Source organism: Dermacentor albipictus, chromosome 2, assembly GCF_038994185.2.
Source record: "Dermacentor albipictus isolate Rhodes 1998 colony chromosome 2, USDA_Dalb.pri_finalv2, whole genome shotgun sequence".
In the NCBI taxonomy this organism is placed as follows: domain Eukaryota; kingdom Metazoa; phylum Arthropoda; class Arachnida; order Ixodida; family Ixodidae; genus Dermacentor; species Dermacentor albipictus.
This window is the reverse complement of record NC_091822.1, coordinates 40239979-40256286: the sequence shown is the minus strand read 5'-3', so window position 1 is coordinate 40256286 and position 16308 is coordinate 40239979. Positions and strand designations below refer to the sequence as shown.

Below are 16308 nucleotides of genomic sequence, written 5' to 3'. Positions count from 1 at the left end.
CTGTCTTAAAAAGGTCACTTCCTTTCTTATCAAGGCCACTAACTGTGTACATACACATTGCACTCCTGCTTTACTTATCTCAAATGCCTCAAGAATCTCCCGAGTTATGGGTCCTTATCAGGACCCATAAAATTGGTACCCCCTTCTGTGCCCTTTTATCAGAAGCAGACATTTGGCAATTGCTGCTTTCGGCACACCTTTTCAAGCAACTTTCCCAAGTTAGGGTCAAATATCTGTTCATGATGAGGAACTCTGACGAACTAATCTCCGAGATAAAAATGTACAAAATGAATTATTGGTACGGGTTCTCTATCGACATTGAAGACATGTATTATTCAATAACGCACATGGATTTGATTAATGTACTGAGAGAGACCATCAAGAAGCAAGGAGCCATTCTATTTTAAAACTCGGTAGGAATGTCTGTGGAAACCTTCTTGGAGCTGTTGAAAGCCTATCTCGCTGCCACAATCGCTGTGCATGATGGAACCTTGTTTGTCCAAAAAAGAGGGGTCTGCATTGGATCAAAAATAGTACCAATCTTGAGTGACTTGAACTTGGCAGCATGCGACAAGAAAATTCAAGTATCCATCAAGGAAAGGCACATCAGAAGGATCTGTCGATACGTGGATGACTTCTTGATACTGTGCCAAACAGAGAATGCAACAGATTACCAACATCATAAGGACAACGTACTGGAGTCCTTTCGATCAACGTGCCCAGAGCTGAACTTCACTTATGAGCATTCGAACCACAGTTTTCTGTAGTTCCTAGACATTTTACTAGAATTCCAACCGGGACATTTATGCTGGAGGTACAAGCCCAGAACAAAGAAACAATTTCTTCCTTTCACGTCAAGCCATTCCAAGACTGGAAAATGGGTAATAGCGAGTGCAGCGTTTAGATCAGCACTGAAGAAACCGTGCCAGCATCAAACTGAACAAAGTTTTCAGCAGCAGTTAAGTAGGCTGAAAAATGCAGGGTACCCTGTGTTGATGCTATGCAGCATAGCTGAAGGCCTCGTAGAGAAGATTGAAAGAAAACAAGAAAGCAAAAGTGGACCTGAAGTTGCGGATGTAAAAACTAATTGTGAAAAAATTCCATATGTGCATGGACTGATCCACAATCTCATCAAGATTGGTAAAAGACACGGCATCCGAGTAGTGTGCTCAGCACCGTACAAGGGAAAAAGTATGTGTGCACGAGTGAACCAGAAAAAGAAGAAACCACAATGCCAGATACTGCGATCATCTCAAAGGAGTAGTGTACACCATCCCCCTGTCCTGTGGAAAAGAATGCATAGGGCAAGCAGGTAAATGCCTTAATGATCGAACAAGAAAGCACGCATCATAACTTTCAGGGACCCCTGGCAGCAATCTGGCCTTGCACTGCCAACATAGCGAAATGAACAAGAAGGGACAAGATAGCCAAGTAAGCACGTGCACCCCGAAATTTCATGAAATGCTAGTCCTGAAAAGGAACGACGATAGGCAAACTGGAAGATCCTTAAGGCATTTGAGATAAGTAAAACAGGAGTGCAATGTGTAAGCACACCATCAGTGGCCTCAACAAGAAAGGAAGTCACCTTGTTGAGACATCCTCAAATAGATAAGAAAGGAGATATGGCGACGAAATAAGTAAGAGCAAGGATTTCAATAAAGAAATCAGTTGACAGTCCAGCTGCGTCCTCATCTACTCATTCCTTCTGTGTCCATGTTCCTTAATTTCTGCTGTTACAGTCCTCGAAGAATGAACCAACTAGCTCAGTTAAACACCCTTTTGTAGTTCATTATATTGAGAATGTCGTTATATCGAGGCTTAACTGTATAAAGGTTTAAATGTATCAACTTTGAAGTGTGGAGTCGACCACTGTTAGAGAGAACATGCGAGTGCGTTGCTGGGACTCCCTGAGGTGCCCATTTCTGGCGCATGTGCCGAGACCCACTCGGGAGTGAGCAGTACACTCTGCGCGTCGTCTGCTACTGCCCAGCACTGGGCCAAGCACTGGACAGTGCAGTATGAGAAAACACGTGGAGTGTACTGTTCCGGCAGCTGTGCACACCTGTGCCGAGTGGATGCCCACAGTTAGCGCCTCGCTGAGCACTGGCTATGCACTCCCGTGTTCCCTTTAACAATGATCAGCCCAGTACTTTGGCTAGCAAGCTGAATACTAAGTAGCATAAAAATGTTCCTTCTTCCTGCCTTCTGCAGTGGTGGACAGGTGCTGTGGCTGCTGAGCCAGTGCTTACGCTTTCCTGAGCCAATAGCCGAGGAGGTTGGCCGACAAATGCGCTGGTTTGTTGACTGCCTTGTGGCAATCAAGGAAGGTGCATTGCGGGAGGAACTCAAGGTGAGGCTTCATTTATTGCATGCATGCTCTGCAAAGGTGCTTCACTTGCAACAATTCGGGTGGCGATGTGGGCGAGTTGCAGGCACGCCCACATCGCCTGTACAATTAGGGAAAAACCAAACGAGGTAACGGGTGACAGTTATATTGCTTATGGGTTTAAGGGTTATCGCAGGGTTTGATGATGCACGCTGTTTTGCCTTATTTTATTTTCCACCTTATCTAACCCATATCGCCATACCCAGAGGGGGGTCCGGGTGGGGGAGGCCCAAGAACCCCCCCGCTCCGAAATTAAGCGGCATACACCTATACACCGACCCCCCCCCCCTTTCCCCGCCTACGCCACCACTCCTCACACACGTTGCTAAAGCGCCACCAAATCAGTGTGATACTTGACAGCTATTTGGCAGTAACATTTTGCTTCTTTTTCACTCCTTTTGGATGGCGGTAGTTATTGGCATCCCCTGGGGTGTGAAGGCCAGTTTTCTCATAAATTTGTTGCCCATGCAATTAACTCGAGATACGTTCAGTTGTCACCACCTATTCAACAGTAATGCGCATCGCTGTTGCTTCGTTAGTTCAATATTCTTTGTTTAGATTGACCCAGGAACCAGGAAAGGGATTGGGTTCAGAGTCAGCCGGTCTGTATGCTCTTGGAACGAGTTGCGGCTGGAGAAAACACCAGTTGCATTTAACTTTTCCTTTTGCTTCATTATTTCCTTGAGTGACGGCTCGTCACGACGCTGGCAGATCCTAGGAACCATATACCCACGATATGGGTTAGATAAGGTGGAAAATAAAATAAGGCAAAACAGCGTGCATCATCAAACCCTGCGATAACCCTTAAACCCATAAGCAATATAACTGCCACCTGTTACCTCGTTTGGTTTTTCCCTAATTGTACAGGACTTCTCGTGCAAAATTGGCAACTGGAAACAAGATTCGCTAGGAGTTGACAAATTAAGCCATCTACTAAGGGAGAGAGCCAAGGCAACAGCCAAACAGGAAGGAAAAGCGAAAATTAACAAAGTTAACCATTGTTTATGAAAATATTTATGGATCCACATCTTTTTATTTAAAAAAGAAGTAGAGAACAATGCCGTGTATTTTGAATGACGCTTCTACAGTTATCAGTCGAGCTGCCTGATATGGCCACTTCTCTGCTGTTCTTGTGTAGGTGTTTTTCTAACTTTCCACGGGGGGCACAGTATGTCTAGAACTGCAGCTTCCTGCGCTTTATGCGGTTGTATGGTACTGACGGCCACACATGGTTACGCAACTTCCCAAATAACCATACGAGTCGGTTTAGGCATTTAACTTGGTAGAGCAGTGAATGAAGGATCCAAAAGAACTCTGATTGTTCCGCCAATATATATTTCGGTATATTTCTTCAAGAGCTGAATAAAAGAAATGTACTATAGTCAGATACGTACAACTTAAGTGTGCAGTGAAGCCCCACCCACGCCCTCAACTGCAAGCCACTGTTCCTTCGCGAGGCTGAAAATAATTCATACTTCAAAATTTTAGTTTTGCCCGAATAAGGTGGTAACCACAAAAATAAAATTATTAGTGCGTAATTTTATGTTTTCCCTCCCCTATTAGGGTGGAATGGCGAAAGCCTAATTCTTTATTGAACTGAAATAAAATGCTTGCTTCGCTGTAACTATTTATTGTCAAGTTTCACTTCAGTTGGCAGTGAAGTTTCATGAGTAAAACGGCCTCAGCAGTGAAATGAACTGTACCGCAGACTTTTGAATAGTGAAATGCTCAGTCTCCATACACTTTGTCCATGTCTGTTGCACACCTCATTGCTTCCGTCGATTAAAAGATTCTTCAAGAACAGCGGACGCTCCGGAGGCACCAAGTATGACGCCATTTTGAAAAGACCTCACGACAACAATTTGTTTGCTTCTGTGATTGGCTGGCGGAGTAACACAGCTCTGTGCGAACCATGTGCCTTGGTTGCGAACTGCAGTTTTGTTTAAAGTTGTAATCTACTATGGAAATCCTTATTTCACACTTTCGCTTGTTTACTTGTTCTTGGCAGTGTTCTACCTGCGCGAGCCCATTTGATGTGGTTCCTTGTTTGCCAGTTGAAGGAGGGGTATACCTTACAGGGCATATCTGTGAGATACACCTTATTTCATTTCTCTTTTGCACCCCCCCCCCCCCCCCCAAGTATGAGAATCCTGGGTATATGCCTGGCGAGTTGGTCTAAATTCATGCCATTAATGCAGCATCACAAAGCACCAAAGTGCAGGATGTAGTGGTTAGCAGAAATAAGTACAAACACAAGTTCTGATTCGCTCGAAGTACGATGTCACTGGATTCCGTGGCATATCTAGACTTTTGTAGGAGCATGTAGAGACACTGTCTTAGTAAAAGCTACCTTTTCAGCGCTGCGTAGGGTGGGATTCGTGCTGAACCTGGGGCTGAGGCACAGCATCCATTGAAACTACGGATGTTCAGATACTCATGTATTCGATTTTAAATTTAGTAGTAAACATTCAGATAACTGGGCTCGCGAATCGCATATCTACTATAATTTTTTTTTTAAATATTTGGTATATTCAGTGAGATACCTGGCCATGTGGGCAGCATTGTCATGGCATGCAATGTTTATCCATACAAGGTTCGTCCAGGTTGATGAAACCGATTGAAATGATTAATGCGACGTGGACAGAAGGAGGGGAACAAAAGCAGTGCATATGGAGAGCACGAATGCACAAAGATCGTATTCTATATGTGTGTTCAGTATTCATACTCGCAGATTTGCACAGCTTGGAGCTTTCTGTCCACATGCGAGTATAAGCACACAGATGAGCTTGTTGCCGGCTGGTTGCCCCCGGACCCCAGTGTATGTCGCTTCAATGGCCCTCAGTTTACCCCATACGCATGATCTCGAGACCGATCACTCATGAGCCATCCTCAGGGACATGTTAGAGACAGGGTTTCCGCATCGGCTTGCAGCTCGTTGTCCCATCGGCCGGCAGTAATTTTCATCACGACCACACTATTGGCCGTGCTGTCTAGCCCGTTAAGCCTAATTGGAACTGTGTCAATAGGTGTTGGCATGGCTGCAACTAAAGTTACCACATCAATGCATGCCACACAATGCTCAGAAAGCCAACAAACTGTTTCGCCAATAAAAGCAAGTCTATGGGATGACCATTCATGGCTGCCATCATTGTGGAACACTGTATGGTATGTGACCCTCGTTCCAAATGCCGTTTGTGGGAACATATTTAGTAGCTCTTTTAGTAGCTTTGAGTAAGTCGTCACAAGATTAGCTCATGGTAGGCTCAAAAATGTATTGCGACTAATGCACTGACCACCCAGCTGCAGATGCGTTTGCATGGACGCATCTGCAGCATTTGAGAAGCTATGGCAGGTGGCAAACAATGCCGAACCCGAAAGTGAAACGGTGCCCCAACCTAGTCTACGCTGGTGACCGCACAGAGCCGTGCCAAGTCACGTGATGTGCAGTCCCCACTTTTGTCTGTTGCACAGATTGGCCTTAAGCCACAAAGTTGGAAAAGCCCTTCTGTTTTCTGGAAGAAAACTGGAAAGCAAAACTTTCTAAAAAATACAAGATTTTTATTAGGCACAGTACAACTCGCTGTTAAGCTGAAAATCACATTGCTATTCGGGACAGCATAACGTTATCTATTTCTTTACCTTTACCATCGATCAAAAATATTTTCCAAACTTTTGTAAACAAAGTGAGTTGTTATCAGTGCTGGCATACTAATTTGGTGTTCCCTTTAATAAAACTATACCATACTATGCGTCTCGATTCCTAGGTACTTAAGTTACTGAAATCTAGTAATATTGTTGTTACATAATGTGAGCAGACTCGTGAGCATGTACTGCACATTTTTGCACAAGGTTTGTAAGCATAAGACTTGGTATCAAATTTTTTTATATTAGGTACAGCCGACTTCATTTAATTTGACTGTGGTTAAACCGATTCTATTTTTCATTGAATTTTATCCCGAATGAAGGTCCTGGCCTGCATCCACACATTTCTATGGGACCACACTTGTTATTTCAATTCTGAAATTAGCCTTCATCATCGTTATCATCATCATCATCATCATTTATTGTCTCTTAAAAAAAAGGACCCCTTTCAGGGTATTACGTAAGGGGGGGGGGGGGGGCGCAAGTGCATCAATGAACACTATGGTCATTATTATACAAGAGTTAACTTAGCTATACAATGCTAAACAAAACTTAGTATACATGCTAGAAGAGGATGGGCGAGAAAAAACAAAACAAAAAGTAACGTACAAGTTGGCAGTAGAACTGACAGCACAACCGGCAGTATAAAAAAACCAGTGCAAAAGTGTTACTCATCAACCAGTGTTGATGAGTAACAGCGCAGTAGTGGTAGGTTAAGGGTTTAAAAAACATGGCAATAGGTGCCTAAATTTATCTGAATCACTTTCATTTACTATATTGTCACGCAGTAGTGACGGTGAAGAAAGCATCAATACTGGGAATGATGCAACTAGCGTCTATTCTGCCACCCCAAACAGCAAAGGTAGCAGGAGAAGAAAGTCCACCTACTCGTGCGTGGTATGAAGGAGGAACTTTTCGCCGGAATGATATGAAGCCCACCGAAGACTGTCGATGAGTTTCTTCGCAAGGCCACTAGCATCGAGAAGATACTGGAAATGCATAACTGGCAATTTCAACCACCGCACAAACTCAACAAACTACGCTGGAATGCAGTCACTGGTCACCATTCTTTGAGTGTAGCCCGTTTTTGAGGGCACAAGTTCACCCAATAAAACACGCTACACTCAAAGAATGGCGACAGTGGCAAACACAGTCGGTGATTGGCGAAAATCTGATCAGTGGGTCAAGCACATCAGCTTTTATACATGAGCCATGAAACGTTCCACAGTAATCGCTGGTGTCCACTGATGTCTTCCAGAAAGTTCTACACCATTTGCGTCGCACATACATGCAATCAGATTACACGAGGTTCGGCGATAACAGACAGCAGATAGAACCATCGACGACTTTCTGAAACATCCGATACATGCAGACGTGTCCTGCACTGTGCGATAACATTTGTTAGGCGGTAAAACATGGTCACCTGATAAACAAGTTCATGTGTACATATCGTTGGGTAGTGCGTTCCACAGTTCAATAGCAGTAGATAACATAGATTTGTTGACGGCATTAGAGGTACTATGCAGACGTTGTAGACTCAGGTTGCTAAACAGATGTTAAGAAGTGCATTTGGATGGAAGTAAAATAGTGTTCCTGAGGTGGGAGGAAATTATAATGCGGTTTGTGGAAAAGGGAAAGTTGTGAAATATTCCTACGAAGTCTTAAACTAGTGATGCTGAGGGATGATTTAATGCCACCTATATGCCAGTCATAGTTTGAAGCGATAAAATGTGCCGCGCTATTCTGCACTGCTTCAAGCGAGTTAATAAGGTAAGTCTGGTGAGGGTTCCAAATTGCTGAGGCATACTCAAGTTTAGTCCGAATGAATGTTTCATAGGTGAGCTTATGTGTGGGAACAGGAGACAAAAACCTATCTTTTGAGGAGGCCAAGTGATTTAGAACAGTCATTTATAAATTGCGTTATGTGTGCAGACCATGTAAGTTGATTAGTGGTAATAACACTGAGATGACGGTAAGAGTCAACTTGAGTGAGGGATGTAGAATTAAGAGAGTACTGGTGGTTAACAATTTGCTGCTTGCGAGTTACACACATGTACTTGCATTTGGAAGTGTTGAGGAACATGAGCCAATTTACTATTTTGCCTAGGTCTTCCTGGAGTATTAAAAGGGGTTAATTTGGTCATTATTGGACGATATGCACCGGTCGATACAGGACGCAGTCATCATTGAATAACCGGATTGATGAAAGAGTGCTGTTAGGGAGGTCATTTATAAAAATGAGAAACAAAAGAGACTCAAGCTCAGAGCCCTTTGGTACCCCTGACAAAATTGGACTACTTGACGACTTGAGGTTATCGATGAAAGTATGTTGTGAGTGGTTTATGAGAAAACATGCAATTCAGGACAATATAAGGGGGTCAAGATAAAGGCAAGAAAGTTTCGCGGTAAGACGGTGATGGGGACATGATCAAATGCCTTTGCAAAGTCAAAATAGATAACATCGGTTCGAATACAGGAGCCAAGGCGGAGGTGAAGGTTTGTGGTGAATTCAAACAGTTTCACTTGAGAGGCCTTGTCTAAATCCAATTATCGAAACCGGATAATTCGAACTTGGCTCGTCATCATGCAAGCGCACAAGCCCAATGTTGACTGCAGTTAGTGATTCCCTTAGCAGAAGCATCCATCTTGGTGGTACAGGGAATGTGTCGAACACGTCATCTCCCATGGAAAATGCTTAGGTATGTTTGGCAGGAAGGTTTTCAAATGAAAATGGCAGCTTGCAAGGAATTGTTGTAGGGCTTACTCGATTCCAAAGCATGCCATATTTGCTAGGGCGGTGCAATCCAATAGGAGACCATAACCACATTCGCAACATTCAGCCATTGTTGCCAGCCTAGACACCGTGATTGCCATTTACATCAGAAGGTGGCATCCGTGAAATGCAACAAAAGCTTTCTCGCATAGTCTGACACGACGAAGCACCGCTTTCAGTCTGATTACAAATGCGCATTCAAATGCTAAGTTATTTTAAATCTTCAGCTAGCGGCAACAATTCATTTCACATGTTCTTGGTGCTACAGAGAATTTACATGTGCTGCAGGACAAACAAGTGAAGTGGTTAGTCTAGGCAGGTGCCACAATCCTGCTTGCTACTGTTGCAGAGTCATTTGATAAATGTAGACGCTCAAACAGGCTACTAACGACAACCCCCGGAAGGCGAATGCTTAGTTTCGGTTTCAAGGAACATGTGCACTCCATGCAGTTGCCGGATATCCTAACTTATTTTTTTATTTCTCTTTTTGTGAATTTGAAAGTGGGTGAAGTGCGGGAAGTGGTTGTCTTTGTTTGTCCGTCGAGCTTACCTCTGCTCACCCTTGCCACTTGTTCAGTGATATCAAGTGGGATCATGGTTGGTCATCTGCTTCGGTCACCAACAAAAATTTGCACCTGCAATGTTGCAGCTTTAGAATTTCATGACTTCATCTAAGATATGAATACAAACATTAAACCCTTATTGAAGTCTTCAGGTGTAGCACATTCGACATTAAGCACAAGAGCGACAGAGAACACATACATACATGGTCAAATGTGTTCTTTCTCGCTTTTGTGTCCTGTTTTGGGTGTGCTATACCTAAGGCCTTCAATATGTTGTACCAACAAGCCCAACATGCAACCTTCACTAACCCCTTACTGCCCAGTGTTGTGAATTTGTAACATACTGAATAATCATCGACTCCACATTAATGCGCAATAACTACAGGCTAGTTTTGGTGGTTGTGTGATCTCTGCAGATGGCTCCATCGTTAAAAGATTTTCTCAGCAAGCGCACATCAAGGCTGTCCTGTAATCGAGCACGTGCAGTATTATGTTTTTTTTTTGTGGTGTTCTACTGATATACGAGATGAGACTGGTCATAAAATAAACATTTGTTTTTGTTCTCGTGTGCCTCAGCATTTAGTTGTATCGCTGTGACCCCTCCAGAATGTGGACTAAGCCGTAAAATGGCTGCATTTTCTCTGTGTCGCGAATTCGCAACACCAGGTGTTTGCCCCCCCCCCCCCCCTTTTTTTTTGTATTCCCGTGGCTGGGTGGGAATGCATGGTGGGAAGGGGGCTGGGTGGGGATGCAAAGGATATTCCACATCTGCCGCCAAGGTCTGCAAGTTAACACTGGCTAATATTCTCAGGGTTCTACTAGGAAACGTAAATACCCAAGAAAGTGAATGGGGAAACGGGGCCACGGTAGCTAAATTGGTAGAGCATCGCACGCGAAATGCGAAGGTTGTGGCATCGTTCCTCACCTGCGGCAAGTTGTTTTTTCAACACCAGAAGGTACAGCTTCGGGTAACAATCAGCCTGCCCATTGTGTTGCACCCTGTGCAAAAGCAATTGTTGTGTTTTCTGTCTGCAGCAGCTTCGCTTCCAGCTGCGCCTCTTGTCTCTTGTCACACTGGTGCTGTCAAGGGTGCAGCCGCTGCCGTCATCCACGCTTGCCACTTGCAGCTGCCTTGAGCTAGACTTGTGGTCTTTGCTGCCCGAGGCCCTGGCCACACTGCTGCTGGAGGCGCAGCCATGCTGGCGGGAAGTTACAAAAATGGTGGGTTGGCCTCTGTTCTGCTCACCTTGCAGCTCTTGTTAAACGTTAAGATAAAGCGGACAGTAAAAAAAAAAAAAAGGGCCTGCCATCGTGTACTTTTTAGCAATACAGTTTCAATAATTCAGGCTAATGAAGACCATTAGTTCAATCTTGATGGGGACTGCCTAAAGGTGCTAATAATTAGCAGTCAGAAATGTCAGATTTGCCAGAAAAGAAGAGTCTTTAATCCACAAACGGGCAAAAAAAAAAAAATGCCCTGTATTCTTAGATGACCAGTTTTGGGGGTACTTTCACTTTTGCGGGATTTCATGTGACTAGCCGTCAGACGCGTTGGAGTGTACAAGTGTGAAAAAAATACTCTCTTATCACAGTGCCAGGAACACTGTTGTCCATGAGTGCATCTGTTCGGGGTCATGTGAAATGTCACAAAAGTTAGGAATGTATTGGCCCAGAATGGGGCCCAAGTTTGTCAATGCATTGCAGAGCACACTCGTGCTTATCTAGTGCTTGCACATACAGCAGAACCTCGTTGATACAATCCGGTTTTGTACGATTTCCCGGTGCCAATGTTCACAATCCAGAGGATGAAAAATTACCAATGCAGTTACACTTCTTCTATACTGGTTAGTATGTTCGCGGAGAATGCAAGCTTACGGCTCCAATGTTCAGTAGTACATCGCCAAATAGTGATCCTATGACACATTTGCTGGCAGCTAGAATGCATGGGAACAGGAAAAGGCGTGAGGCGTGTGTAATCGAGAGCAGAAGTCGCCCACCACGGGAGCTTCCCCACAGTACTCGTCTGCCTGTGTTACGTAAAAATCCCGGCACGCTCTCAGTTCCTTCTTCAGGTCCCTGCTAGCTTTTAATAGGCGATAACCCAAATGCACTACCGTTACCTGCTGCAGGCGGCACGAAGGGAGTGTCATGTTTCGCTCTAGTAGCATCGTATTCCGGCGTTGCCCACCAGCTCAATTTAGTTTTGGTTTCCTGTCCCCGTTTTAAAACACTGTGCAATAGAAAAACAGCAGAGCATGTCTCAATCCGCTTGAGCCCCACCAGCCCTGCCCAAAGAAGCTGCCGACCCATGGAAAATTCAAGGAGTGCAAGCTAACAAAGCCGCAAGAACTACAGTGCACATCTCAGACTGCTGAGGCCCACCAGTTCCATCACAGTGGTGCCGGCGACCATCAGGGCCAAAATATTGCTATTTATTCTCAACTCTGCAGTCAAATTAGCACGCAGCTGTGCAAGCAGAGCCTTAATTAGCAAAAGGCACACATTAAGGTGCCTGAAATTTCAGTCGTCCTTGTGTTAGCTCTATGGGGCCAGTTGTCGGTGCCATGAGGCAGTCTGAATAATCAAGCATGCCCAAATTATCAATGTCCAAAGTATCAGTCAGTGCATTAGAGGTGAATTAGCTGCCAAAGTCCAGTAAAACCTTGTTAATTTGGATTTCACAGGACCAAAAAAAAGATGTCCAAATTAACCGAATGTCAATTATCGAGAGTATCAAGAAAACAAAAACAGATGCTTACTTTGTCAACATACTTTGATTGACTAGATATCTCAACAACTCGTGTTTATATTTTGCATAATAGCAGTGCAGAAGCTGCAATTCTTCTTATCTCGTGACTGATTAATGCTCGTAACGACGAAGGCTTGTGACTTCCTTTGCAGCGTGGCTACGGCACATGTCTTCATCCAAGACATTCTTTTCACTACAGCGTGCCCATCCCGATTATTTTTTTGCCAGTGAGCTGGTCGCCAACCTATCATCCGTCCTTCACAATGTAGCCGGTGCTCTTCATCCTCAACAGCTTTTGCTGGTTTTGTGGACATAGCCATTGCTTTGAGTCAAAGCGAAGCTACTGTTTGCCACAACCGCTATGGATGAAACTACGACCGCTGTTGACACCATCATTGACGGCGACGATGCGGTTCTAAAGGCATGTGACCATAAAGTTAATAACCAACTCTAGAGAAAAAGCTCCCATTAGCACTCATGCATTGGAATTGGTAACTTCGAGGGCACCACCATGTTGCTACTCTGTGCAGTCACACAGGCGCAGACAACGATATGCAATTCAGATGAGACGCACAGTCAATGATGTAAATAGCCATCGGATATTTCTGAAGACATACAGAATTACCTGTCCACATTGTCCATGTTTACGTGCTAATTGTAAATGCTTGTTCTTGCATCATATTTTGAATATTTTTAGCATTACAAAAATGAGAAGAAGCAACGTGGTGCCACCTTTGTGGCTGCCACTTTTTTGCCCAGCTTTTCCTCTAGAGTGAGCACTAACTCTGCATGCGGCCGATGCGCACACCGAGTCATAATAAAACTACTGCTTGCTGCAAATGCTGCGGACGAAATCGCGGTCGCTATCTATATGATAGATATACTATCCACGCGATTCTGGAGGCATGCGGCCGACGCGTACACTGTAAAAACGAAACTACTGTTTCCTGCAACAGCCATTTGGATGGATGGCAACTGTGCATTTATATGAAGACATGGGGCCAACACAGTTTTATGCACAGCGGTAAACACAAGAATGAAGGCTGTAAAGGCGCAAGCAGGCACAAAGCATTCTGGCATTCACATACGGTTTACACTGATGACTATGGCGATGCAGACTCCTCCACTTTGCATTGGTTGGATGCTAGCACTGTTTTTGCTCTTTTGCGTCGCACTGGACCCCCCCCCCCCCTAACTACCACCTCACGAGTTTCCCGGCTCCCTGTAGAAAGGCCACACATGACATTCAGTGCAACTGTATTTGCACACCGTGCCTCTCTTACTTCGGAGTACGCACCTGCTGCAAGACCTTCATGGTTCCTCCATGGTGTGTGAACCGTACTCAAGTAAACTTATGATCCTAGGATTTCATAAAAAATCAGACTTGCCGTCATCTGCACTCAAGCAACTTACTTTACTCCTCTTGTACGAGAAATACAGCAATTGCACATCTCTATACTGAGGACTCAATTACATGAGCCAGTTCCAGTGGCGCTGTAGTTATACCAACAGCAAGAGTAACCCAATCGTTCAAGACTTTCCATATCACTACGTCTACAGCTGCAGAGCTCGCGGCTCTCCTCAGTGTGCTTCATGTGGTCAACACAGAGAGTCCTGAAAAATGGACAGTCTTCTGCGATTCAAGGCCAGCCTTCCGATGTATACAGTCATTTCTCTGACATGGAACCCATGATCAACTGACATGCGAAATCGTGGAACACATCCATCACTTAAGAGAAAAAGGCTATGATATCACTTTTCAATGGATACCAGGTGTTCGCCCTTTTTTCACTCCGATACCGAAACACAGCGCTGAAAACACCACCCACGGTGTTATTCTCGGCAGTCTCGTGGCTAACACAGGCTCGCTGCGTTGACCTGCTGACTGTTAAGTCTCCAAGACACGATTTTCACAAAATAAGAGGTGCGCACAGGCAGTCAACCCATTGACGTAATAGAACCAAACGGGGTGGGAAGCTTCATGTGAGCAGTCGTTCAGGCCCATTTTGAGCACCCTGTTTTGGTATCAGAACAACAAAAAGGAAAATTTTGTTAACCAGTATCTCTACAGCGGACGATGGATTTAAAACCACGTAAATTTCTTTTGCCTCCGGTGTTGTGCTGCTCCAATACTACCATTGCAAAATTAACATTAAAATCAGTAATTATAAAGAATTAACCCATGTTAGTTAATTAGCTAGTGGTCTGCGACGGCTATCGACCATCTAGTGTCCGCTGTGCTGAAAGAACGAAGACTGAAGAAGGCATCTCCGCACCAGTCAAATCTTTTTTTTTTCTGTTCCCTATGAAATAAATCACACGCTGACTCATGTACTTATCTTTCTCTGGTGACTGCTTTTTCACCGTCTAACAAATGTTAATCCTTATCGGTCGGCACAGGACGCGCCTGCATGTATTGGAAGTTTGTTGAATGTTCTAGCCACGTTCTGTTGTCACCGACTCTTTTGTAACCTGATTGTATGCACAACGCGAATTGTGCAGTACTTTCTGGAAGGCACGCGGGCACCAGCGGTTATGCTGGAACCTTTGACGAGTCATTTATGAAAGCCGACGTGCTTGATCCACTGATTAGATTTTCGACAATCGCCAACTGCGCTCGCCACTATCGTTCTGCTTTGAATGTCACTTGCTTTTGTGGACACAGGTTCACCGAGTTCATTTTGTGATTCAGTTTTCTTACTGGTTCTTCACCGTCATTACAACGTGTCACAAACTTTATTTACAAGCTATTAAAGATGCCTTTTAGATTTAGATGCTTCATATTTTCTCTTGCTTTTTTTTTTTTGCAGCCTGTCATTGCCTTTTCATTGCTTCCACAAAAGTTGTCAATATATACCCAACCTGAGAATTAGCATCTATTTGCACAGATCTATTGCTTTCACACATTATGTTATTGTCAGTGCTGCACCGTGTGATGTTGACTTGCAGCTGTTAGCAACACTCAGTGTGACCTTGTCAGATGAACCAAGAAACTTAGGGCCATGTTTCGAGACTTCAACTGAGACAATAAGTGACTCCATTTCGCTCACTGTGTACAGGTGCTGGACTGGCTGTCCGAGATGCTGGCATTGGAGATACCAGCTGATGTTCGTCAGCTACTGCTTTCCTGTGCCTGCCGTCTACGATCCGTGCCCGAATACGGAAGTGCTTGGACCGAGCTACTCAAAGGCCTGCGTGCCTGAAACCTGCGTCAAATAAACTGTGCCTTGCCATGTTTCCCACCACATAAACTGGATGCCACTTGCTCTAGGCTTCTTGCAGGGAAGTTTTCTGGATTCTGGTTTGCCTTAATGGCTCCTTTAATAAGCTACACTAGTGATAGCAATGAATGAGCAATGCACATGTCAGTACAGTGTGGGGTCTCAGGCGTGCTCTTGGGACAAAGGAACGTGAGCACAGTAGTGGAAACACACGAAAGGGCATTTACTAGACCTTCCATAAAAAAGTCGCAGTTTCACCCGAAAGGTGAAGGATCGATTGTGATACCAATTTAGTATAAAGCCGTACAAAGTAAGGATAGTGGTTTTTGAACATTCACTTGCTAAAGTTAACAAGCATGGTGTCACGCGCACACAAGCAAACACGAACACCTCTCACTCGACGATCGCAGAAACTTGCTGTCAAGAGAGTGAGAGATGCAAATCAGAGAAAGGCAGGGAGGTTAACCAGAGAAAACACCCGGTTTGCTACCCTGCACTAGCGGAAGGGAAAGGGGAAGGATGAGCGGTGACAAAATAAAAGTGGCAAAAAAATGAAAAGGGATGGAATGCCATGTAAAAAAGGTCAACAAAGCCTTAACCGACTTTTGGTGCGACGACAGTTCATGTCGACGTTCCAGGACTGACTGTTCTGAAAGTGGTCTGTCGTCAGGGTGTGCCAACGCGGTCGCTATTGACAGCCAGCGCGTGCTGCATCAAGGACAGTGGCAAAATACGTGTTCTATAGTCTCCTCGCCACCACAGTGACTGCAAGCCGCGCTCTCGTCCATACCGACTCGGAAGGCGAAAGGTTTTGTGTAACTTGCTGTCAAAACGCTGGAGTGGGGAAGCGCCGCAGCAGCAGCGAGCGAATTCACCTTCCCAGTGGCTCTCACTTCAATGCGAACTAAATGGCGAAAACATCACATATGAAGCTTTCGGCACTCACTGCAGTGTCCCCATCGAAAGTCGCTTTT

General features: G+C 44.6%; 1 protein-coding gene across 1 annotated transcript in view; it reads left to right on the top strand.

Annotated features, from left to right (window-relative positions):
• Positions 1-15364, top strand: part of LOC139055694 (focadhesin) — a 307088-nt gene extending 291724 nt beyond the window's left edge. The window contains exons 34-36 of the mRNA XM_070533225.1: positions 2212-2350; positions 10400-10585; positions 15173-15364. Of these exons, the coding sequence (XP_070389326.1) occupies positions 2212-2350; positions 10400-10585; positions 15173-15316 (469 nt within the window). The 3' untranslated portion in view covers positions 15317-15364. The remainder of the gene's footprint in view (positions 1-2211; positions 2351-10399; positions 10586-15172) is intronic.
• The last annotated feature ends 944 nt before the right edge of the window (positions 15365-16308 follow it).